Consider the following 25,101-nt stretch of genomic DNA (forward strand, 5'->3'; position numbering starts at 1 on the left):
ATTTGATACTCACACTGGCCGGTTCATAGTTGTCAGCGCTTATGTAATTTATATTAGGGCAATGCTACTCAAGAAGGACATGTTGTTTAGATCAGCATACCAAGCAATTAAAATCAAACCAAACCCAAACATCCAAAATTTAGCACTTTTTCCTAGATAGTCCTAGCACTGTACATGTACATTTGTGTGTAGGCCTACCGTACGTCGAGAATCCCTAAACAGTTTGAGTACACAGAGAACGTATGTCGGTCTTCAGTTCTATAAGAATAAAACCCTTGGGTACAATACGTTCCACTACGCACCCGATACCCCACCCCACCCCAATTGCCCCCACACTTAGCCACCCACACTTCTACCCGTATCAACTAAAAAACAATCAAATTAATTAGTACAGTATCATGAGATAGACTGCATAGTATTTCCATAGATCGATGCCATTCTATATATATATATAGAACGAAAGAACGCACAGAAATAAAAACAAAAGGAGAAAGAAAGAACATTTTATTGTTTAATAGGTTTATGGTATAATATCAGATTCTGGTATCACAAAAAAGTCACCATAAATATATAATCTAAAATCCCCCCCCCCCCTCTTTTAAAACACCTGGAATATAGCACAGAAAGGAAAGGTATAATGATTGAATATAGTATAATATAAAAATAAAAATAGAGAACGCATTAAACGATTGATACATTGATGAGTGTAGGCTACAAAACAGGATAATAGTACACAAACACACCTAACCGCACTAAATCAAAAGGAAAAAAAAAAGATTTAATTGCATCACCATAATTATTGTCAAGTTATACATAGGGTATACAAACATGATGATATTACACAAACACACCTAACTGCACTAAATCGAAAGAAGCACTCGGTTATTTATAATAATACACAAACACAAATAATAGATTTAATTGTATCACTATTTGATAATTGGCAACTAATACATAGGGTATACAAACCAAAAAAATAGATATAATTGTATCACCATTTTATAATTGGCAATTATTAATAGATAAAAAAAAACACATATAAATACGGGTTTCTTTACGACAGTCTGCTAATTAAACAGGTTATTGAAAGATTTTGAAATGAAATGAGGTTTAAGATGCCACTGTTCTGAACCAATTGGGAAAATGATGACGGGCATACGTCATGCAGTGTGCTATGAGGGAAAATGTTTCTTGTCAAGGGTTCTTTAACGTGCACACTATAACGTGTACTTGCAAGGCCCTACATCCTGTCCCACTTGCAAAGGAAACCACGCCAGAAAATACCGGAGATTTTCCTAGGCCAACGCCGGGACAGAACTCCGGACATCCTGGTCAGTCAGCCAGCGCTTAAAAAAAAATTGCACCACCAATTCACTGTGGCTCAAAGAGATGGCTATAATATTATGAACGACGTATTGTCGGTTGTACAAGATACTTGGACCGAAAAAAAAAGAAATTAATATTAAACATATGATATACAATTGACCAATCTGAACTTGCCTAAAATATCTATTTATCTATAAAGTTTGTATTTGATAAGATATGTATTTTTTTTTCAATATTGTATATAGGTTATCATTTGAAAGTAAAGTCAGCTAAAACGAAAGATCCCATTGTGGCCGATGCAATTCACTTGTCCTTGGTTTGTGGAAATCAAAGTCTATAATAGATAAATAATTATTGATAATTTTTAACTGGTGAACGTGACTGATAGGTATACAAGTTCTATTGATTTTTACCCGATCATATAATATAGACAATGTGGTTACTGTATTTAGCCTATGTAGACTATATCATAACAACACGTTTCAAAAAGCAAACTAATAAACTTTAAGTGGGAAAATACTCAAAATAGTTATGACCCATAATCCTTTCCTGTTTATTATATTCTAAACGACATAGGGAACTACGCTTAAAAACTTTAACCAGCGGTTGCCAGAGAAGATATGCCCACATTTTGTAAGAGAGAACACGCTTAAAAAAAACAAAACCCTCGATATTTTGTACAACAAGGGTCCATTTTGTCCGGCAGTTTCAGTCAGATTTTTACGAAATCCAAACTCAATCTTCATTCATGTGTAACGGTGATATATATGTAAACGTTTTAAAAAAATGAATACAAATTGTGACTTTTAGCAGGTCCACAAGCTAAAAATGCGATTTTTCGAACAATCAGGGGTCATAATCCAGGAAGTTACTTCCGTATATGCGCGATTATCTAAACGAGCCAAGATCTTTGTGATATAAAGATAAATTTAAAGTTTCATCAAAATCGGATCGAAATTGTGGCCTCTAGAGGTCCACAACCGTGTACACCATATTCTTTTTACACAATTTGATTACAAGGGGCGGCCATTTTGTCCGGTAGTTTTGGTCCGATTTTCACGAAATTTGAACTCAACCGACATTGGGTGTAACGGTAATATATCCAAACGTTTTTTTAAATCCGATAATAATTGTTGCCTCTAGAGGGACCACAAGCTAAAAACGTGTTTTTTCGAACAATCAGGAGCCATAATTCAGGAAGTTACGATCCGATTTGCGCGTTTATCTAACTATGATCTCTGAGTTATAAACAGGCATTTCCAGTTTCATCAAAATCAGATGAAAATTGTGACTTCTAGAGTGTCCACAAGCTAAAAACGTGATTTTTCGTACAATCAGGGGCCATGATCCATGAAGTTACGGTCCGATACATGCCAATATCGAAAGGAGCCGAGATCTTTGGGAGATATGCCTATATTTCAAATTTCGTCAAAATCAGATAAAAATTGTGACCTGTAGAAAGTGTCCACAAATAAATTGTGGACGGACGTACGTGGTCGACGGCGTAATACGTCCGTATAAATCAAAAATTCACCGAAAAATGGCAATTTTCTTCTCGAATCAGCCGATTTGATGTAGGGCCAACATATTTTAGCTATTTTCTCGTTTAGATGCTTTCATTTTCTGTATATTTCGTCGTTCGGTATGTAATACGGTTATATATATATATATATATATATATATATATTCATAGCTTGAAGAAATATTTAAATAAAGACAATATAACATATCGTTTACATTGTTTGAGGGACACTCATATAACCAGCGGGTGCCACCTTGGCGCTGGCCATCAGAACAGGTTTGAGTTTAACGACCAATGTTATCACAAATGCAGCCACAACCGTTGTACCTACTCCTATACCTACTGCCATAGCTGTTGTCACACCATTGTCCACATCTGTATCCTCGCTGGTGGTTTCTGTGAGAACAAAACAGTTGGCATGTTACTGGTTTTAAAGAAATGACATAAGGAAACACTCACTTTTCACCCCATTTGCATCTGGCTTAATATGTGTAAGACACATTGCGCCTCTCCCCGAATCATCCTTGGGAAATCGGTAAATTTACCTTAGCTAAAAGCAAAGGGTTCAATAATTCAATAATTCGCTTGCGCGTAGGGGTTTTTAGCCGTGGGAAGAAACCGGAAGATCCGAAGAAAATCCACGAGTTTGGACAGGCTACCCAACTCCTTGTAACCACGCCTCTTGACTCAATTACAGACCTTATGATTTCACGCACACGCGTTAAACCACTAGACAAGCCAACCTTCCATGATTATTAAAAATATTAATTTAGTTTTCTCACAAGTTTACATGGAGTCGCTTGTACAAATTTGTACGAAAACGCTGCGATTCCCCCCCAAATTTATATTGGTAAAGTCAAATCATCACAGAATCACAAAGACCACGCGAAGGATGATAATAATATGTTGGTTGGCTATTGCACTTACCCATGATGTAGACAAACGGCCCATTAGACAGTGTAATAGGTTCCTCTACGTCAACAGTTCTCTTCTTACGACCATAACCGGAACAGCCCCAAGTACATCTATAAGAGTTATCATCGGCAGTACAGATGTGTACTTTGCATTCTATATAAACAGAACCAGTTTCCCGAATAAAATCAAAAGTTTTGAACCGGAATTTAGATGTCTGGTTGTGGACCATATCCGTGGTTGAATCTACTGGACACCTGAAATGAGTCATTTAATGTCCAGGAATCACAACACATTTTCAAGAACAAAATATTAACTAATCAACCTTTGACAATGCAACGGTAACATTATAAAAATGTAAACGGTTTATTTACGATTTTGTAATTGTTACGTGCACTTTGAACATTCAGAGGTCGTAAGTATATGTATAGTGCAATTGCAATGGCAGTAAGCCGGTTAAGTGCAGGATTCCACTCATATAATTATGTCGTTTAAATAATAATCATGTTTTCAGCCATTAAATGGTTTGCCTGGAACTGAGTTTTCCGGGGCTAAAAATATGTTAATCTTCTTTGTGGTTACTAATAGTAAATAGAGGATTTTGTAATAGTTACAGGGGACTGTAAAATAATCTTAAGAAGCGTACTATTTCACCGGTTTTACATAAAACAAAGCCCTTTTAAACATACGTTATGCAAGAGCTAAACCTGCCTATTGGAGGTCTTTTTTAGGCCTGAAAAATTATCTAAATTATTAATCAGACATTAATTAACTTATCCAGACCATAATCAACTCTCGATGTCAACGCTAGCCTGCGATGTTTATTGGATTAGGTTCCGGTTTGCTGTTCAACTTCCATTCATAATTTAATCATGAACTGGATAATCGATACTATGTTCTTTTTTATCCTACCGACTTTAGTAATGATGATCGAGACTAGGCCTAAAATTCAATCGCTAAAATCTCGGTTCAGAGTGGATAAATTTGACTGAAATTTTCAGCAAATTCCCTTTACATTATCTAGTTTTTAACTATTATTGTGAGAACTGCCAGCTCTTTATCTAATCTCCCATAATATATATTTAATATATCTTTAATATACATTCGAAATGTATAATATATTTACGTACCTGTTTCTAATTAGGTAATATACTTCGTCAGTTCGTGAAGTGTTATCAGGCCTTGCTACACACTCTTCTATAACTGATTTAAGCGAATAAAGCATGGAATCAAGATTAATGTGAGCGTAAATTGTTTCATTCAAACTCACTTGGGCAGGGTAAGTGTAGATATAGTTTGAAAACTCTTGTCTACTGAATCTCATTGAAGCCGAGAAGTTGCCAGAACTGGAAATTATTTGCGATACATTCGAAGAATGGAAACTTCCGTTGACAGACGTATCTTTATTCATTCGACATTCTATCAAATATCCCATCTCTTCTCGTGTTATCATAGCATTATTATCTTTAATATACAGCCTATTGGTATACACAATTTCATTATACGTTTCCTGAAATAAAAAAAAACAATGTACCAAATATTTTATGCACGAAACAAGCTAATGGTTTATATAAATCGGCTTCCTAAAAGCAAGAAAAATGAATGATATAAACATGTATTTTGATTGTTAAATTGCATAATAATATATAATAACTTTACACAACCAGCGGTTGCCAGGCAAAATACACCCACATTTTGCAAGATATGGATAGAGAAAACGCTAAAAACAAAATCGATTTTTCGTACAATTAGGGGCCATAATCCAGAAAGTTATGCTCTGAAATGCGCGAATATCGAAAGGGGTGACATCTTTGGGATAGGCTATTATAAAGATATATTTTAGGTTTCATCGAAATCGGATAAAAATTGTGAATTCTAAGGGTCCACAACCTTCGTATTTAACATACTTATACACAATTTGCGTACAAAGAGCGGCCATTTTGTCGGGCAGTATTGTTTCGATTTTCCCGAAATTCGAATTCAACCTTCATTGTGGTTGAATGGTGATATATTTAAACTGTTTTTAAAATAGGAAAAATTTGTGACCTCTAGAGAATCCACAAGCTAAAAGAACCTACATTATGGTGTAACGATATATTCGAACGTTTTTTTAAATGTGACCTCTAGATGGACCACAAGCTAAAACGTGATTTAAAAAAAAAAAACGTTCGAATATATCACCGTTACACCATAATGTAGCTTGAGTTCGAATTTCTTGAAAAGCGCACCAAAACTGTCGGACAAAATACTGTAAAAATATGGTATTACAAGCTTGTGGACTCTCTAGAGGCCACAATTTTCATCCGATTTTGATGAAGCTTGAAATGTATGTTTATTACACAAAGATCTTGGTTCCTTGTCGATATTCGCGCATATCGGATCGTAACTTCCCTAATTATGGCCCTTGGTTGTACGAAAAATCGCGTTCTTGGTTTGTGGATCCTCTAGAGGTCACAATTTTTATCAGATTTGAAAAACCGTTCAAATATGCACCGTTACACCATAATCATAGTTGATTTCGAAGTTCATGAAAGTCGGACTGCATTTGCCTGACAGAATGGTCGCTCCCGATACGCAAGTACTGTAACTGTAAAAGTGTGTAATACCACGGTTGTGGACCCTCTATAGGACACAAGTTTTATCCGATTTTGAAGAAACTTGAAATATATGTTTATATTCCAAAGATCCCAGTCCATAACTTCCGGGATTATGACCCCTGATTGTATGAAAATCGGGTTTCTACTTTATCCGATTTAGAAAACCGTTTATATAACACCGTTACACAATTATGATGGTTGAGTTCGAATTTCGTGAAAATCGGAACGAAACTTCGGACACATTTGCCGCCCCCTGTGTTATAGTGTACCTTTGTATATATTTTATTATATCATTTTAGTAAAGTAGTAATTGACCAATGTCTGAATTGATATCTCATCAACTTTTCAAGTCTTTTAACTGTTTGGGTTTATACTTAATGTAACGATATATATTACGTAATTATTCTTAACACGCGTTCTTGCTATGTCCAAATTTTGTTCTCTATTTAAACACTGTTTCCTATGTACAATTGAACATTTCTGATCAAATATTATTAAATAATTATTTTAATCCTAAGCTTGCATATATGTTCAATATTCTACTGTAACTTTTGCTTGGTGACGACTCGCCCAAGCGATAACTATCTCGTTATTAATGACCGTTGACCAGTTTTGGACACTGGTTATTAAAAGTACAATTTTAACTATTTATCTGAGTTTTCGTTGTTGGTGTTGGAATAAGCTACAGACCCTGGAATACAGCACTTCGTCAATTGGTAAAGATTGGTAGAGTATTTAGTTACTCATATTTTCACAACGACATGGAACGCTATTTTCCAGCAGCAGCTGTGGCCGTCACCAGGTATATGGACACGTTACTAGTAACTTCGAACCGGAGACAGAATAACAGTACCATTGAAACATCAACGGCACCGTCAAGAATTTCTATCTAGGAAAAGCGACTTTCAGCAGGTATCGTTAATTTCTTTTAAACGAAGTGATATAAATGACCCCAAGGTGTCTAAAACGGTTCAAGTGGCCGCAGAGAGCGACTCATTGCCTTTGGTTTCGGTGGAAACAATGTGTTCTGTGGGAAAAAAATGTGAATCAAAGTTGTCAAACGGCCATCGGGGGACCAGCGAATACAAACAGTGTGTGTCAACATGTATATCGATGGATGTAGCACCATGGGCCTTCTGTCTGACGTGGAAAGCGGGGATTCCAAAAACCGGTTGCCACATCCTACGTACGACCCATGCATCTTTTCTTACTACATATTTCTGTAGCCTTGTGATCGTCTAGAATTTGTCTCTAACTGTCTTTACTTCTGCTTCACGTTGTGTATTTACTTCTTACTGTTTTCTTAAGACGTTTGTCTTACCAGGAATAACAATACAACAGTTCGCTTCTACATTTTATATAGCTGAATACATGTATACAAGTATAGCACAGATTACAATACTAGCTAAAACCATTTCTCCACCCTAGCCAGCCCCGCGGCTGTCAAGGAACTCAGATGGAACCTCTCTGGAATCTAATGGAAGTCTGACTTAAAAGTTTACTATGATTTCTTTTATAAGACCTATGGATATCATGCACAATCAAGTGTGATCATGGCCCTGAACCTGTGCAATTAACGATATGATTGGTTAAATTAAACCAAATGATGCAATGGTAAATTTCCATGCACGTGATATCTCGTGGTATTTTATAGACACATGCTTTTGCTAAATAACTCTTTTATGTGTCAACTGTCAATTACAGACTAAGTTGATTTTAATACAATTCTACATATATGTGAATTTAATAACTTGCCACCACAGATATTAATTAATGAAATATAATGCCATTCCTTGCCTATAAATTGAAAACAATTTCGCAACGGCAATATTGCTTCATGGACTAAGAGCGCAAATGTGGATACAGACAGAGCATATAGCTTTATAAGAATTTTAAGGAAACGAAAGTATTGAGATACAGGTCAATACTAAATACTAAGGGGTGATACATCTAAAACTTGGCAACCAGAACAAAATATTGACGAAATCCACAGTAAGAATTTCAATAATAATTACAAACCAAATGGTTCAAGACGAAACAAAAAGAACAAATTTCACTAAAAGTTAACTTCGATCTATTAGGGAAATACGACGAATGAAATTGTTAATGGGATATGATTGGTCTCTCCTCTACACAGCAATGTGCATAATTGCTAGACAGTTCCAGTGAAAGCTACACTTGTTCTTCAACCCAGACTTATTTATTTTTTCATCCACAGAAAGTCAATTCAGCGCCTCTTTTATCTTCTTCAAATAGATCGTTCTGTTAAGTTTATATGGACATCTGCCCCATCACCATGCACGAATACGACAGACCGTGTGCCACAATGATTGGACTTATCAGGAATTTGATAGACAATTTATATAAATATTATCTTTTATAATTTGTTAAATGTTTTCTTGCATTTCTACGTAAATTGTACATTATGGTCACACTGACACTATATGTTTCCTTTGGTTAACGTTTTTTAAATCCATATAAATTCATTCGTTTATCGTTTGTCACTGACGTCACTACCGGAAACTTCCGATGAAAGGCCTACGAAGCGAGGGTACCATAGCCATTGAGAATGTTACTTGATAATCGAGAATTTGTGGTTGGAGTTATCGTTTGTCAATCAAACGATCGGCAATTCTCGTAGACGGTGCGGACACAGTTCCTGCCTATTTCTAGTCCAAACTTCCAACAGTGACAACTAACTCCGTTCAGAATAAAGTAATTTGACTGAAATTTTCAATATTTTCTTTTTTTTTATCATCTATTTTTGAATTATTATAGCAAGAATTGCAAACTCGTTATTAAACTCTTAACTAATGTATCTTTAATGTAACGATATATTACGTAATTATTACTTAACATGCATCTTAGGCATTGATTTAGTATGTGCCTGTATTCGAGATAAGTCTCAGTAATGTAAATATGTTAATTTATATCACATTTTGTATTATATGTCTAACTCTTATTATCACGTATATGTTCAAAAATTGCTAGTTATTAAGTTAGCGATAGGTGAGTTAGTTTATAATTGTGTGTATTTATTATGTTTATTTTATGCATAATAATATGATTTGAAATAGTTTACTACACTTATTTACATAGTATGATAATACTTTATATTCGCTTATTGATTAATGTATGGTTCTTTTATGCATAATATGATAATGTGAAAAAGCTTTCAATTACACTTGGTCACATAATATATGCCAATATTATATATTCAATTTTTCATTATAGATAATTTGTAATTGATGTTTTAATTGTGATTTCAGTTTCTTTATTTGTGTTGTGATGTTCATTCATTAATACACCCAGTTCGACGTCAAATAATTAGTACTTATGTTTCTTATAGATTAAAGCTCCTTGAATAATAAATATCGTGAGAGCGCTGTGCTTCGCCGTATTAGAGCTACGCATCCCCAGCATAAGAAGTCCTAATATACGTAAAGATAATACTAACAGAGCACGCTGGCATCTCCACGCAAATAGTCTTAAAGTATATAATATCAAGGTTGTGGACCATCTAGAGGTCACAATTGTTATCCGAATTTGATGAAACTTAAAACAAGTGTTTATATCCCAAAGATCTCGGTTCCTGTCGATATTTGCGCATATCGAGCCATAAATTCCTGGAGTATGGCCCCTGATTGTACGAAAATGTTGCAATGTTAGCTTGTGGACCATCTAGAGGTCACAATTTTTATCTGATTTTAAAAATCGTTTAAATATATTATCTTTACATCCTGATGATGATTAAGTTCTAATTTCGTAATAATCGGACCGAAACTGCTCGACAAAATGGCCGCTTCTTGAACGCAAATTGTGTAAAAGTATGTAATACTAAGGTTATGGACCCAATTTTGATGAAACTTAAAATATATGTTTATATCTCAAAGATCTCAATTCCTTGGGATATTCGCACATATAAGACCATAACTTCCAGCATTATGGCATCTGATTGTACCAAAAATCCCAGTTTTTATAGTGTGGGTCCTCTAGAGGTCACAATTTCTATCCGATTTTACAAACCATTTAATTATTTCACCGTTCCACCATAATGAAATGAAGGTTGAGTTTGAATTTCGGGAAAATCGAAATTAAACTGTCTGACAAATTGGCCGCATTTTGTACACAAATTGTGTAAAAGTATGTAATACGAAGATGGTGCATTATGGCCCCTGATTGTTCGAAAAATCGCGTTTTTTTGCAAAATGTGGGCGTATATTGCCTGACAACCGCTGGTTTCACCTGAAAACGTAGCAAACACATCTCCGCTGTCAAACTTAAAATCAACACGAAGTGTGGAAAAGCGCACAAGACAAAATAATAAAATAAATTACCGTTCTTGTAGTTCCACAGCTGATAAAGTAATGTATAAAACTGTACTGGTTTGACATGTAAATACTGTAACGATTATATACTTGACAAGTGCCAAAATATATATTCATATACGCAGAGCTTAATACTGTAGGATGCTTTGAAACTAACCAATCATGATCTACTGTCACTTGAAACCTGTTATGATCACAAAGTACCTGGATATCGTCTAAAATATTCCAAAATAGATAGATAAATTGAATTGTGCCTGTGTAGTTTGAAAAGTACGGATGGTTAAGATACCTTGGTACCACCATCTAAACTATTCAAAATAGACGGATGGATTAAATTGCAGATTTGTAGTCAGAAGTAACTGATCGTTCCAGTGGTGAAACCTGTGAGTAGGCCTATGCTCGACTCGGGGGCCCCGAAAGAAGTTAATGGTTTTATGTATTTTGGGGCGAGAGGGCTTTTTAGTCTCCAAAGGATATACTAAAGAAAGCGCAATTTACAGTTCTTTTTTTAACATGTTTTCTTGCGCCTGGAGGAGACATCCTCTAGGATGGAGGCCTAAGAAGCTGTCAAGAATGAAAACCGGAAGGGAATGCAATATTATTTTACACGACCCGATACATACCATGAAGTAAATTACACTCCTCAGTGGTTAAATATAGAGTTTTGAAACAATACACGAATTTAAAGATTACAATCGTGTCTAATGATTTCCCAGAGCCATGTTTTAAAAAGCAATATCACAACAGTGCATATTTTTGACAGTTATCGGACTTACTGTGCCTTTTATAATTAGGATACGTGTACTTGATTATATTTGCATGATAATGTATCTACCAAATCACCACCACCGGCAACCTTCTAGCCTTGATACCACAAAATTTAATGTCCGTGACCTCTGTTTCATGTTCCAGATAAATTTATTAACATGTTAAAAATATGAAACAGTATAACTATGTTCTATTGATGTACCAGATATTTATACGAGTTCGAACTCACCTTGCTCACCCTGTCTCTGAGGTGATCGAGTTGTAGTGTAAATATTATCTGAAATAAAAGTAAATATATACATATATAATAAAAACTTTTGAAATACAAAAGAACAAGTGGAAAGGTGCCAGCTTTGTTTAACTACAGATATCGGATCTTCTTGAAAGCGTAATGGTGCCCTTCCTTTTTCACGACACCCACAGCTACGAGGACGTATAGCTAAAGACGTTAAACATACCCAGTCTAATGTAATGGAACAACTTTCGTTTAACTCTAAATATTGACAGTAAAGTTATCAAGCGGTGTTTCTATAAAGGTTATCCTACATTTCGCGTATTTTGATTGGGTGTTGTACATGGCATATTTTTAGCCCTACCTAAATGACGTAAAGATGTCAAATTTAAAACCGGTTTCCTCCCACTGCTAAAGACCCCTACGCGCAAGCGAATTATTGAAATAAAATTAAACCATATGTTAGTCCCAAAATGACCTAGCCTGTGTCGAGTGGACGTTAAACCCCATCTCTCTCTCTCTCTCTCTCAAATTTAAAATGCCGGATAAATAGAGGATATTTGTCGTTTTGTCGTGAATAACATATTTTATTTCATCGAGAAGCAACAAAACGTTTATATTTTCACTCATGCTACGCAAGTTTTCTTGCTTCTCGATGAAATAAAATATGTTATTCACGACAAAACGACAAATGTTCAATTTATTTCATGATTTTACAATCATTTTAGGTAAAAACAACATGGACTACTTTAGCCAGTGGAATAACACTACTGATCATAAAATAAAGCCAGCTATTAAAGCATCGATTTAAAAGAGATGATTTGTACCCGTGTCACGTAGGATTATATATGCTTAAATGTAGTTGGATGTGGCAGTAACAGTAATCAATCGTTGTTTTGCTGTTTGAAGCCTGATGTGATTTACATTGGGATTTTGCCAGGTACACCTATATAGTACCATCTCTTATCTCGAAACACGGAGAGTTGAGAGATGAATTTTCTTATCTAGACACCCACTAGTATCGCTAAATCTATTGTAACAAATTTCATACGCCAGCTCGCTAACCAGGAGACCTGCCGTTGGCGGAGTAAATTCCCTGGGATTTTCCACAGTGGTTTCCCCTTGTCAGTGGTGTATGGAGCTTTTAGTCAGATGGGACTAAAAACCGAGGTCCCGTGTACATATTGGCGTGCACGAAAAATAACCCTTGACAGCTGGAATTTATGGAATTTGATATAAGAGTAGGCCATAGTGCAGCTGTCTTGGAAAATATTTCCCCATGGCACACGATATAGACAATCCATGATCCATAAAACTAACATTCTCGGGGAACGTGTATTATATTCCATCAAATCAGGATATGACAGCGATAATGTATGTATATTCTATGAGAGCGTCTAACATAGGTGTATTCCCATAAATATGGCACAAGTATGAAATACGATATAAAAAAAAATCACATTGAAACTTCTTAAATTGTTCGTATATAAATATAAATAAAACTAGAACTGCGATGCAGTAATGGCGGGTTTCACCGGTGCCCCGTTACCCTTGAACATATGTCACTTCCGGTACCGATGAAACCATTAAACAGGTTTCCATTTAAGCATTGCACACATCACATAAAATGTACGCAGAATCAACCAAATCCGACAATATCAATTCATTGTATACATGTGTTACATGTAAGTGATCCTGACAAAATTACATTACTTCCGGTGATAATGAAAATTCTAAATTAGTTTTATGAAATCATAAATGGCATAAGGCATCACTTGGTGAAAATTTTCATGTAAATCGAATAATAATTGCCACTTTTATAGCATACTGCACGCAGCGACCCATCTACGTCATATTTCCCAGAATGTGACACTGCACTGATTATCCGCCATTTAAAACGCTCATGTGATCATTTTGGGGCGGGACTTATCGACTCGAGACCGCTTTGTTTAGACAACAGAGTAAAAATAACCCACGCACGAGTGTTTTATGTAAACACGGCATGTCGCTGACACTCGCGTAAAAGCGATATATAATATGTGCTATGGGTAATATTGCAATAAATTCTTTACCATAGTAAACTGTCTTTAGAGTTTCAATCTGTTTATCTTTCAAAACAAGGTTAGATACTCCTAAATTTGTTTTCGCAAATAAAACCGCCTCTGTGAAATTATGTTTCATGGGCGCTGCCATATTGAATAATTAGAGGACTATTTTGTGATTCGGCTTTGATTAGTTTGACATTTTTCATACACACAGCGGCTAAATAAACATATTTAATTTCATTCAATATGACAATAGAAGAGAAATAAATAATTTTAAAAATTTCTAAAAGCATACTCAGTGTTTTCGACTAAAATCGTCGATGTAGGAATTTAAATGTCGGTTAATTAGCTTAGGGCCTATTCTCAGCCGGAGCTAGCTGTAGATAGGCAGCCTAAGTTTGGGATGCTTTTATAGAACAAACACCTTGAAAAGTGACCTGTAGAAAATCTTCTATTTCTCTGCAACCGTACAAGTTAGAAACCATTTTTTGGTATCTGTATGATCGTGTGGGTTTAATCTATATGTTGATTGGAATCAAATATCATAATTTTAAAAACAATACAAATCAGACTCATTTGAATAAAATATCTGTTTTGAAGGCTAAAAATACAGTTTTTGCCACAATGACGTTACTTCCGGTAACAGTAAAAGTGTTAAATTACTTGTATGAAATCGTAAATGGCATTAGGTACGAACAATCCAAACCATTAGACAAAATTCGAAGTCCTAAAAAAATGGTATAGGCAAAATAGTGTAATAAGGCAAAATAGTGTAATCAGCATATGGACTGTTCACCGTGTACAAAATACACGACAAACAGTGGTAAGCTTACCCTGCCTGGCGCCACACCCACCATAGCTGCATCCAAACTATTAGGCGAAATCTCGGTAAAATAGCGTGATTGGCCAATGGACTATCGGTATGCAAAATGCACGTGATGAACAGTGTTAACGATGTAGTAGACATACATTATCAGGGAGATTGTATACGCGTCAATTAAATATATCTAGAATAATAGCCGAGAGTGACATGTTATATTTAACAATCAAGTCAATATTACGCCCATAAAACTTTTTAAAGGTTTTAATAAGTTTAGTTCGCAAGTATCCCTGTAGTTGAAGCTTAGATGACAAATGTCTCGATCTACTTAAAAAATCAGAATAAAATGAACAAGCTCACGCGTAACGATTTAGTTGAGACACAAACACTCCATAAGCTGGTGATATTGGAATGTTACTACTAATAAATGGAAAGTTAACAATCGGAAAGTCAAAGTCATCACGTTTATCGTACAATTATATCCTTGATATTGGAATGTTACTACTAATAAATGGAAAGTTAACAATCGGAAAGTCAAAGTCATCACGTTTATCGTACAATTATATCCTTGCTGGCCTCATTACTAGCCAAAATCAAAGAGGAATAGCCGATATTTATCATGTTTTAACCTGGTGTAACCCGCCTTATACAAATAAAATAAAATTTACTTACATTCACAGTATTGTCCCGTATATCCACCATAACAATAACAACGATTATTATAACATGAATATCCATTACGACAGGGATTAGGCGAACACCAATCATAATAACTAAGTGTTGCAGATTGTGTTACCATAGCTGTTGTTGACACTGAAATTGACAAGAAAGTACCCGTTCAAATACCACATAACGTATGTATGGATGGATGTTCAAGGAGCTAAGTCGCTAATATTTGGGACCTAGAAATTGACACAAATGGGTCGCAACGCATAGTGTAATGTAATATGAATGTATATAAATTGATTTACATTCAATCGTTTCTGTTTTTTCTGTAATTTCTAATCAGTTAGGTTCGGCGACATACGCCAGTATTCTCAATCGAATTTCAATCTCTAGCGTCTGGTTATTCCAGTCTACGCCGATAGTATTTATTGGGCATACTCTCCAGATAAGAATATAGCGTCATCGTTTGACATGACTTGAGGAATATGCCTAGCCCCGTTTTTCGAGTCCCTTATTACACATAGCGCTGAAACGCATTGTAAAATGTTTATTTTGTCTTAAATATTGGATATCAGAAGACCATCTTTTTCCGGTAAGATCACAACATCAATGTTGATTTAAACCGACAAATAAATCGTGTTTTCAATGTCGAAGATTTTGGATGATATTGAGTTAGAGTCTTAGCTACTTTAACTTCTATAAGTAATTTGTGTAGCCTAGAATCATGGACATTCAACAGTCGTGTCACCTTTGAAAACGTTGGAAATAAAAATGATGAGTGATCTTTTGGGTCGATAGATAGCATATTTATAGACTCATTTTTGTGAAAATCTCAATTTCCATCAAAATAATTATTTTCATTTGTTTTGATTAAATATTAGACTTTGCGCATTCCGACCCATTTCGACAGCAAGGGTCGCATATAGTAATTCGACAAAACAAACCAATTGATGCTTTACTTAATTACTAAAAATGGTTATGGAAAATCATATAGATATTTCAGTGATGGAATTTATCTAGAGAAAATCACGCCAGGACAGAGTTGTGGGGTCAGGGAAATGAGAGAAAAAGTTTAGGGTCGGCGATTTTGGCTTAACAAAACTACAGGCTGGATCGAGTAACCTAAGCCATAATATGGATAATTTTAATATAAAAATACCGACAATGATAATACTAAAATGTTGTTTCGATCATATCAAAATTCTGTAATACGATATGTAACAAAAATTAATTGAAATGAAAAGCGGATTGAATCAACCGGAATAATGACGATGGAGCATGCTGAAGTGCGTTTGCGTGCCATGTGTTTATTAAGATACCATTGTTTATCCGATCCGATCTATAACAATAACATTTAAAGGCTATTTCTATTAAAAATAATAACATATCCATTATAACAATAACACATTCCAAAATGACATGATTTACCATTAAAACAGTGACCGGAACGACAAAAATAAGCTAAAACAAATAGCAAACATATTATCAAACCAAACTATACACAATCAAGTTTGATCTTTTACTATACAAGCAGAAGGGAATGGACTGTCAGCTTAATAATTCAACCATCTTGAGACCAACGCTTGTTATAACTATCACATGAAAATCCATTACGACAGGGATTAGACGAACACCAATCATAATAACTAGGTGTTACAGATGGTGTTACCATAGCTGTTGTTGACACTGAAGTTGACCAGAAAATCCCCGATCATGACGTATATTTGGATTGTATCTTTGAAAAGCCATTTGTGAAACATATATTATTTTTTTCCTTCAGAATACTGAGGCAATTTAATTTTCGGACATTTATCATTGGCTTATAGTTGTATTCCAAAGAATAATAGCACAATAACACCAATTGCATCCAAACGAATATCCCGTATATATATCTTGACCAACCCACCCTCTTCCCCATCCTAGCCAACGGAGTACGAAAATGTTGACGTATTTCCTTCTATGATTCAACAGAGGGGAAATATACTTTTACAATATAACATTTTGTTAATTTCACATAGCTTATCATCATAGACATTCTACAGGAATGTCACCTTTAACAACGTTGGGAACATAAGGACATAACACCTATCAGTTCTTATCTGTTGGTTTGTCTACGGGCCAATTTAGGGCAATGAATGTTAGTACATATTAGCGTTGACCAAGGCCCGCGAAATTTTGATATCTTAGCAAAAAATGCAAATGACGCATCATTACCATAATGTGCCCTAAAGATAACTATATGTAACGTTAATAACACACAGTGTTCAAACTGTAAAAATCAGTCATAAGTACCTGTTGTTGATGTTGTTGCTGTTCCATAGTAATCTATAAAATGAAATAGTTAACATAGATGATTAATACAATATCACCTAAAATAGTTAAGATCCCGCCAGACCAAAGCACGACCTAACGCGACTCAAATTATTTTGAGTCTCGTTGTAAAGCCGGAGAAGGTATTCCTGGATCGCGAAGGTCGGAAGCAGATCTTGTTGAAAAGGCATATAATCGATCTCTTCCCGACGACTGACCGTGATGGTCCAGCTTGGTTCGCGTTAAGCCAGGCTGAGACTTGCACGACTTTTGGCCACGATTTTGTCGTGGCAAGTCGTGCCATTTTTGGACACGAATTGGGAGGCTCCCACACTGTTCACGACTAGTTCACACATAGTTCACGACGAGTTCACGAATGCGTGCCCATCAGTGTCCACGTTGACACGACGAGGTCACGCATAGTTTGCGCATTGTTTACGCACTTCCCGCATTGGCACGACGAGTTTGCGCAATTCGGACGGTGTCGTGCCGCAGTAGTCGTGAACTGTTCGTGAACTAGTCGTGAACTATTCGTGGCAGTTCGTGACAGTCGTGGCATGGCGCACACTGTCACGCATCCTCCCACGCATCCTCCCGCATCGTCCCGACGAGTTCACGAACAGTTTGCGCATAGTTCACGACCCGGTCGCTAAATTTTGTCGTGACCAAAATTTTGAACATTTCAAAATTCTCGTTCCGACATGGCACGCAGTCACGACGGGTTTACGCACACTTCACGCCAGTTTACGACTAGTTTGCGTGCCACGGAATCGTGCAAGTGTCAGCCTTGCTTGAGGGGCCTGGAAGTGATCTTGTTACATCGCATTGGGATCGCGTACGGTCGTATTAAGTCTGACTGGATCGCCTTGATCGTGTTGAGAGCGTGTTGGGGCCTTGTTTGACCGTATCGACATCGTGCAGATACCGAGTCTGTCGGGCCTGGAGACTGATGGAAGCAAGTTCATCAAATTTGTACCGCGATTATACGAGACCTGCTTGAAACTCACACGATATGAAACTACACGCCCATTTCTGACAAGTTCATACTATTCTGCAGAGGTTGTGATGGATCTGGACAGGATCTGTACAGTATCTGGACAGAAGCGAGCTTGTCGTGTTTGAGTCTTGATTAGGTCGAGTAGGTCTTATTATTGGATCTAGATTGGAGGGAGTTGGTCGACCTGAACACGACCTAAACACGGTGTACACGACCCCGATACGATCAGCTCAACATTAACACGCTTCTCGTCAGACTCGTAACAGATATGGCTTCCCAAGGCTCCCAACGCGACCAAAGCTCGACCTGGACCGTCATGGTCACTCGCCGGGAAGAGATCAGGTTGATTCCTTTTCAACAAGTCATGCTCCCGATTCACCAAGACCTGACGGCGACCTTCGCAATCCAAGAAGACCTTATCGAGCTTTACAACACGACTTAAAATAATATGAGTCGCGTTAGGTCGTGCTTTGGTGTGATAGGGCTTTTACAGAAAAATGTGGATTGGAAATAGTATTCTGAGAATGAAATCTGCCCAAAGCGCGCTACGTCGTGATGGGTCGTATTAACGTCTACTTCGCCGGATCGCCAAACGTTTTAGATCTGAACACCATCGTGATTTGGTCGGACGGGAGGGGGGGGGGTTCTTTAACATTATGATGATACTAAAATATTCTTATCACGCTGCGTGACAGTATACAATTATACTACTACTGTTTATACCATTCTATTAATCATTTTCCTGGTGTTAATCGTAGTTAAATCTAATCAACATCTAAATTTCCATTACAACTTAAATCGCTAGGCGCTGGCCTCATTACTGGCCAAAATCAAAGAGGAATAGCGGATATTTATCATGTCTTAACCTGGTGTAACCTGCCTTATACAAATAAAATAAAATTTACTTACATTCACAGTATCGTCCCGTATATCCAGCATAACAATAACAACGATTATTATAACATGAATATCCATTATGACAGGGATTAGATGAACACCAATCATAATAACTAGGTGTTGCAGATAATGTTACCATAGCTGTTGTTGACACTGAAGTTGATAAGAAAATACCTGTTCAAATAACACATGACGTATATATAGATGTTAACTTCTATAATTAATTTGTGTAGTCTAGAAGCATTGACATTTAATAGACGTGTCACCTTTGAAAACGCTGGGAATAAAAATGACACCAACGCCACTGTCTCGTTATCCACTTGGGCAAACCACTTGCTTGTGATGTAGACTCAAGTCCAGTTAACAGACACGGGTAGATTTTGATGCGATTTAAAACTAAATAATCGACATTTAATTGATCATTTTCTATCCGTAGGTTATTCGTTTTGAAGCTAAAACAACTAAAATCAACCCCTTATTTGATTATGGTCTAATTACTTTCTTATCAATATCCTGTTCTTTTTAAAATCTTATTCCAGTCACTTTGATTGAATTACACCATTATTCTACAAGCCTTTGTGGATGTACATTAGCTGCTTAACATCGTGGACTTTCTCCGGATCCCCCGGTTTGCTCCCACTGCTAAAGACTCCTACGTGCGAGCGAATTAATGAAATATAATTGAATCATATAATAATCAAAATCATATATTTTCTGTCGAGTGAACGTTAAACCACATTTCTTTCCTCGTAAATATGTTTTAGACCGTATGTAACCCGATTTAATTTGAAAAGGTAAAATTGTGCCAGCAGTGCAGCATTCCTGACAAACTTTAATGGAACTATTCAAATATATAGTTAAGGAAAAGTACACTATCTAAAATAATAACGGATTACCAATTACTATTATTAGGTCATACGGACAATGAACATTCAACCGGATAGGTCACAAACTAGATGACGTAAAAGGATCATAGAAAACACCACTGGGATATTCCAATCCAAAGCAGTCCTACATAATTTCTTTTGCATAATAACTGATAGAGATACTCACTTGCAGTAATTACAGGAGAGGAGGAAATATAATCTGCAATTTAAACAAAATCTATTCTGATAATTGATATAACTAAAAAAATTTTGACACTGATCTTATCTAGAAATCTAATGAAATAATGTATTGTAAAAGAGAAAATTACTACAATGATTTTAATAATTTAATACAGTGGGGTTTTCCAGCATGGTTCCCCTTGTCAGTGGTGCATGGCATGTACAGCGTTTAGTCTTTTGGATGGAACGATAAACCGAGGTCACGTTTAAATGTTGGCGTGCACGAACAAGGAAACATTGACAGCTAGAATTTAAAATAAGAGTAGGCCTTAGTTCCGCTGCCTTGGCAAAATGTTCCCCGCAGCACACGTTGTGACGTATGCCCGTCTGCATTATCACAGTCGATGCAGGCAAGGTGAACGTTAAACCCCATTTCATGAGCATGTAAATTATAAAACTAACATTCTTAGGGAACGTGTATTATATTCCACCAAATCAGGGTATGACAGCGATCGTTTATTGTGTATATTCTATGAGTATGTGTAATATAGGTGTATTCCCAGGTACACCTATATAGTACCATCTCTTATCTCGAAACACGGAGAGTTGAGAGATGAATTTTCTTATCTAGACACCCACTAGTATCGCTAAATCTATTGTAACTAATTTCATTACAATGTATTTTATAAGATTAGTTCACCAACAGGCTTGAGATGCATTTTATTTTATGACTTAACTTCAACTCTTTAGTCGAATTCGATATGATTCTGTCTGATTCTCTTAACATTTCAAACATTTTAAATAGACCTATGTTTTTTTTTAGCTAAATTCCGTGCATAGCATTCTAAATCAACACAGATAAAAACACGATTTAGGCTGAAATCTATGGTTCTAACCTATAATTTGTTTGCCTTTTAAAAAAATCATACGCTGGCTCGCTAACCAGGAGACCTGTCGTTGGAGGAGTAAATTCCGTGGGATTTTCCACCGTGGTTTCCCCTTGTCAGTGGTGTATGGAGCATTTAGTCATATGGGACGAAAAACCGAGGTCCCGTGTACATATTGGCGTGCACGAAAAAGAACCCTTGACAGCTGGAATTTGATATAAGAGTAGGCCATAGTGCAGCTGTCTTGGAAAATATTTCCCCATGGCACACGATATAGACAAGTAGAACGTTAAACCTCGATCCATGAGGATGCAAATGATAAAACTAACATTCTCGGGGAACGTGTATTATATTTCACCAAATCAGGATATGACAGCGATATTGTATTGTGTATATTCTATGAGAACGTGTATCATAGCTGTATTCCCATAAATATGGCACAAGTATGAAATACGATAAAAAAAATCACATTGAAACTTCTTAAATTATTCGTATATAAATATATCCTCTGCTGGCCTCATTACTGGCCAAAATCAAAGAGAAATAGCTGATATTTATCATGTCTTAACTTGGTGTAACCCGCCTTATACAAATAAAATAAAATTTACTTACATTCACAGTATTGTCCCGTATATCCAGCATAACAATAACAACGATTATTATAACATGAAAATCCATTACGACAGGGATTAGGCGAACACCAATCATAATAACTAGTTGTTGCAGATTGTGTTACCATAGCTGTTGTCGACACTGAAGTTGACAAGAAAGTACCCGTTCAAATAACACATAACATATATATGGATGTTTAAAACTTCTATAAGTAATTTGTGTAGTCTAGAATCATTGACATTTAATAGACGTGTCACCTTTGAAAATGTTGGGAATAAAAATGACACCAACGCCACTGTCTCGTTATCCACTTGGGCAAACCACTTGCTTGTGATGTAGACTCAAGTCCAGTTAACAGACGCGGGCAGATTTTGATGCGATTTAAGACTAAATAATCGACATTTAATTTATCATTTTCTATCGTTTTGAAGCTAAAACACCTAAAATCAACCTCCTATTATCAATATCCCCCGGTTTGCTCCCACTGCTAAAGACCCCTACGTGCAAGCGAATTAATGAAATATAATTGAATCATATAATAATCAAAATGTATATTTCCTGTCGAGTGAACGTTAAACCACATTTCTTTCCTCGTAAATATGTTTTAGACCGTATGTAACCTGATTTAATTTGAAAAGGTAAAATTGTGCCAGCAGTGCAGCATTCCTGACAAACTTTAATGGAACTATTCAAATATATAGTTAAGGAAAAGTACACTATCTAAAATAATAACGGATTACCAATTACTATTATTAGGTCATACGGACAATGAACATTCAACCGGATAGGTCCCAAACTAGATGACGTAAAAGGATCATAGAAAACACCACTGGGATATTCCAATCCAAAGCAGTCCTACATAATTTTTTTTACATAATAACTGATAGAGATACTCACTTGCAGTAATTACAGGGGAGGCGGAAATATAATCTGCAATTTAAACAAAATCTATTCTGATAATTGATATAACTAACAAAATTTTGACACTGATCTAATCTAGAAATCTAATGAAATAATGTATTGTAAACGAGAAAATTACTACAATAATTTTAATAATTTAATACAGTGTGATTTTCCAGCATGGTTCCCCTTGTCAATGGTGAGAGTGAGAGTCAGTTTTGTTCATGAATTGTCGGATATCCTTTCACAGTCCCATGCAACAACTTTTGGTCTTCGAAGGAATTATTAGTGAGCAGAAATTCGCCCATGTATCTGTTATCACCCGTCACGTCATTCAGTTATATAAAGGGATAACTCGTGTTTTCCTTTTGCGTTCGTCACTTCCTATTGTTGAAACATTTATTACTCATCTATCGTAGCAATGATCTCTGTGATAAAATAATATTTGGAATGTGTTTAACCAGTTCTATCACATATGTGATAATGACTGGCACCAATATTGTCCTTTAACCTGGCTTGAACAAATAAATCTACTTACATTCACAATATTGTCCCGTATATCCAACATGACAATAACAACGTCTATAATAACTATCACATGAATATCCATTACGACAGGGATAAGGCGAACACCAATCATAATAAGCAGTAGTTGCAGCTTGCGTAGTTGTCACTGAAGCTGACAAGAAAATCTACGGTAAAACAACACATCGAATAATCTATACCTTAGCCTCTAATTTTAAGTCGATGTTTTGAACAAAAGGTGCATTTTTTTCAGAATATTGTGACTTTCTTGAAATCCTCAGTTTGGTTGCCATTTAGGCAATATTTCGAACATTTTCATTTCGAATATCTAGCTACAGAATATAGTAGTTTGACAAAAAAAGCGACACTTTCACTTCACCGATTAAGATCACCAAATAGGGTCGTCGATAAAAGCTTTTAATTTTTAATTTTTGTAAGCTTTGTATTATCTATTCCCTAGCATTTCTTGTGATAATGATACAGACATTTCAGTGATGGAATTTGTGTAAAGAAAATCGCGCCAGTACGGAGTTATATGGTCTGGGAAATGAGAACAATAGTTTAGTGTCGGCGATTTTGACATAACAAAATAGGGTCGGTCGAGTAACATAAGCCATAATATGGATAATGTTAATGTACAAATACCGACAATGATAATACTAAAATATTGTAAGGATAATATCAAAATTCCACTGCTGATCTAAGTAATGTCTGAAATAACGATATGCAGCAAAACCAAAATAAAATATAATGCAAATGAAATCATTAGGCCCTGGCATCATTAATGGCCAAAATCAAAGAGGGATAACCGATATTTATGATGTCTTAACCTGGTGTAACCTGCCTTTTACAAATAAAATAAAATTTACTTACATTCACAGTATTGTCCCGTATATCCAGCATAACAATAACAACGATTATTATAACATGAAAATCCATTACGACAGGGATTAGACGAACACCAATCATAATAAGTAGGTGTTGCAGATGGTGTTACCATAGCTGTTGTTGACACTGAAGTTGACAGGAAAATATCTGTTCAAATAACACATGTGTAGTCTAGAATCATTGACATTTAATGGACGTGTCACCTTTGAAAACGCTGGGAATAAATGACACCAACGCCACTGTCTCGTTATCCACTTGGGCAAACCACTTGCTTGTGATGTAGACTCAAGTCCAGTTAACAGACACGGGTAGATTTTGATGCGATTTAAGACTAAATAATCGACATTTAATTTCTAGTGGAGTAAGGGGAGGCCACGATAAGACGGGCCTGGCACCTAAACAAACTAACTACCAATCCAGAAGCAGACGAGATCATCTACCAAACGATATGTTTTATATTAAATAAAGGGAAGAACGTCCCACTAAACCAAATCCATGGCCTAAGGCCAAATGGAAAGATTGCAAAATCATATTAAAAAAAACAGGAATCAGCTTCGGCTCTCCTATGTCTTGTCTGCGATATCACTTATGTGGAAGCAGACGTTAAACACCAAGAACTAACTAACTTACATTTAATTTATAATTTTCTATCGTTTTGAAGCTAAAACACCTAAAATCAACCTCCTTATTTGATTATGATCTAATCACTTTCTTATCAATATCCTGTTCTTTTTAATATCTTATTCCAGTCACTTTGTTTGAGTTACACCATTATTGTACAAGCCTATTAGTCCGGTGGCTGAAGGGGGGGGGGGGGGGTCGC

The 25,101-nt window shown here is 36.0% G+C and overlaps 1 protein-coding gene across 2 annotated transcripts; it reads right to left on the reverse strand.

Annotated features, from left to right (window-relative positions):
- Positions 1–3,024: 3,024 nt before the first annotated feature.
- On the reverse strand, positions 3,025–24,398 carry LOC126811443 (deleted in malignant brain tumors 1 protein). Of its 2 annotated transcripts, XM_056098577.1 has the most exons (13): positions 24,264–24,398; positions 23,404–23,544; positions 22,863–22,895; positions 21,966–22,106; positions 20,474–20,506; positions 19,433–19,573; positions 17,509–17,541; positions 15,223–15,363; positions 11,683–11,730; positions 10,695–10,900; positions 4,891–5,270; positions 3,776–4,017; positions 3,025–3,244 (listed from the first exon to the last, which is right to left on the reverse strand). In XM_056098577.1, the coding sequence occupies exons 1-13, from the start codon at positions 24,388–24,390 to the stop codon at positions 3,060–3,062; spliced, it is 1,851 nt and encodes a 616-aa protein (XP_055954552.1). In that variant the 5' UTR covers positions 24,391–24,398; the 3' UTR covers positions 3,025–3,059. The 2 variants fall into 2 exon arrangements, with proteins under 2 accessions (XP_055954552.1, XP_055954553.1); XM_056098578.1 differs by lacking the exons at positions 20,474–20,506; positions 21,966–22,106.
- Between the last annotated feature and the right edge of the window lie 703 nt (positions 24,399–25,101).

Source organism: Patella vulgata, chromosome 2, assembly GCF_932274485.2.
Source record: "Patella vulgata chromosome 2, xgPatVulg1.2, whole genome shotgun sequence".
Classification (NCBI taxonomy): Eukaryota; Metazoa; Mollusca; class Gastropoda; family Patellidae; genus Patella; species Patella vulgata.

Coding starts and splice junctions, on each gene's coding strand:
- LOC126811443 (XM_056098577.1), bottom strand. CDS start 24,390: ATGGTAACACCATCTGCAACACCTACTTATTATGATTGGTGTTCGTCT. Junction 17,542..19,432: donor TACGGGACGATACTGTGAAT/GTAAGTAAATTT, acceptor TTCATTTTATAG/ATTACTATGGAACAGCAACA. Junction 11,731..15,222: donor TACGGGACAATACTGTGAAT/GTAAGTAAATTT, acceptor CTTTTATTTCAG/ATAATATTTACACTACAACT.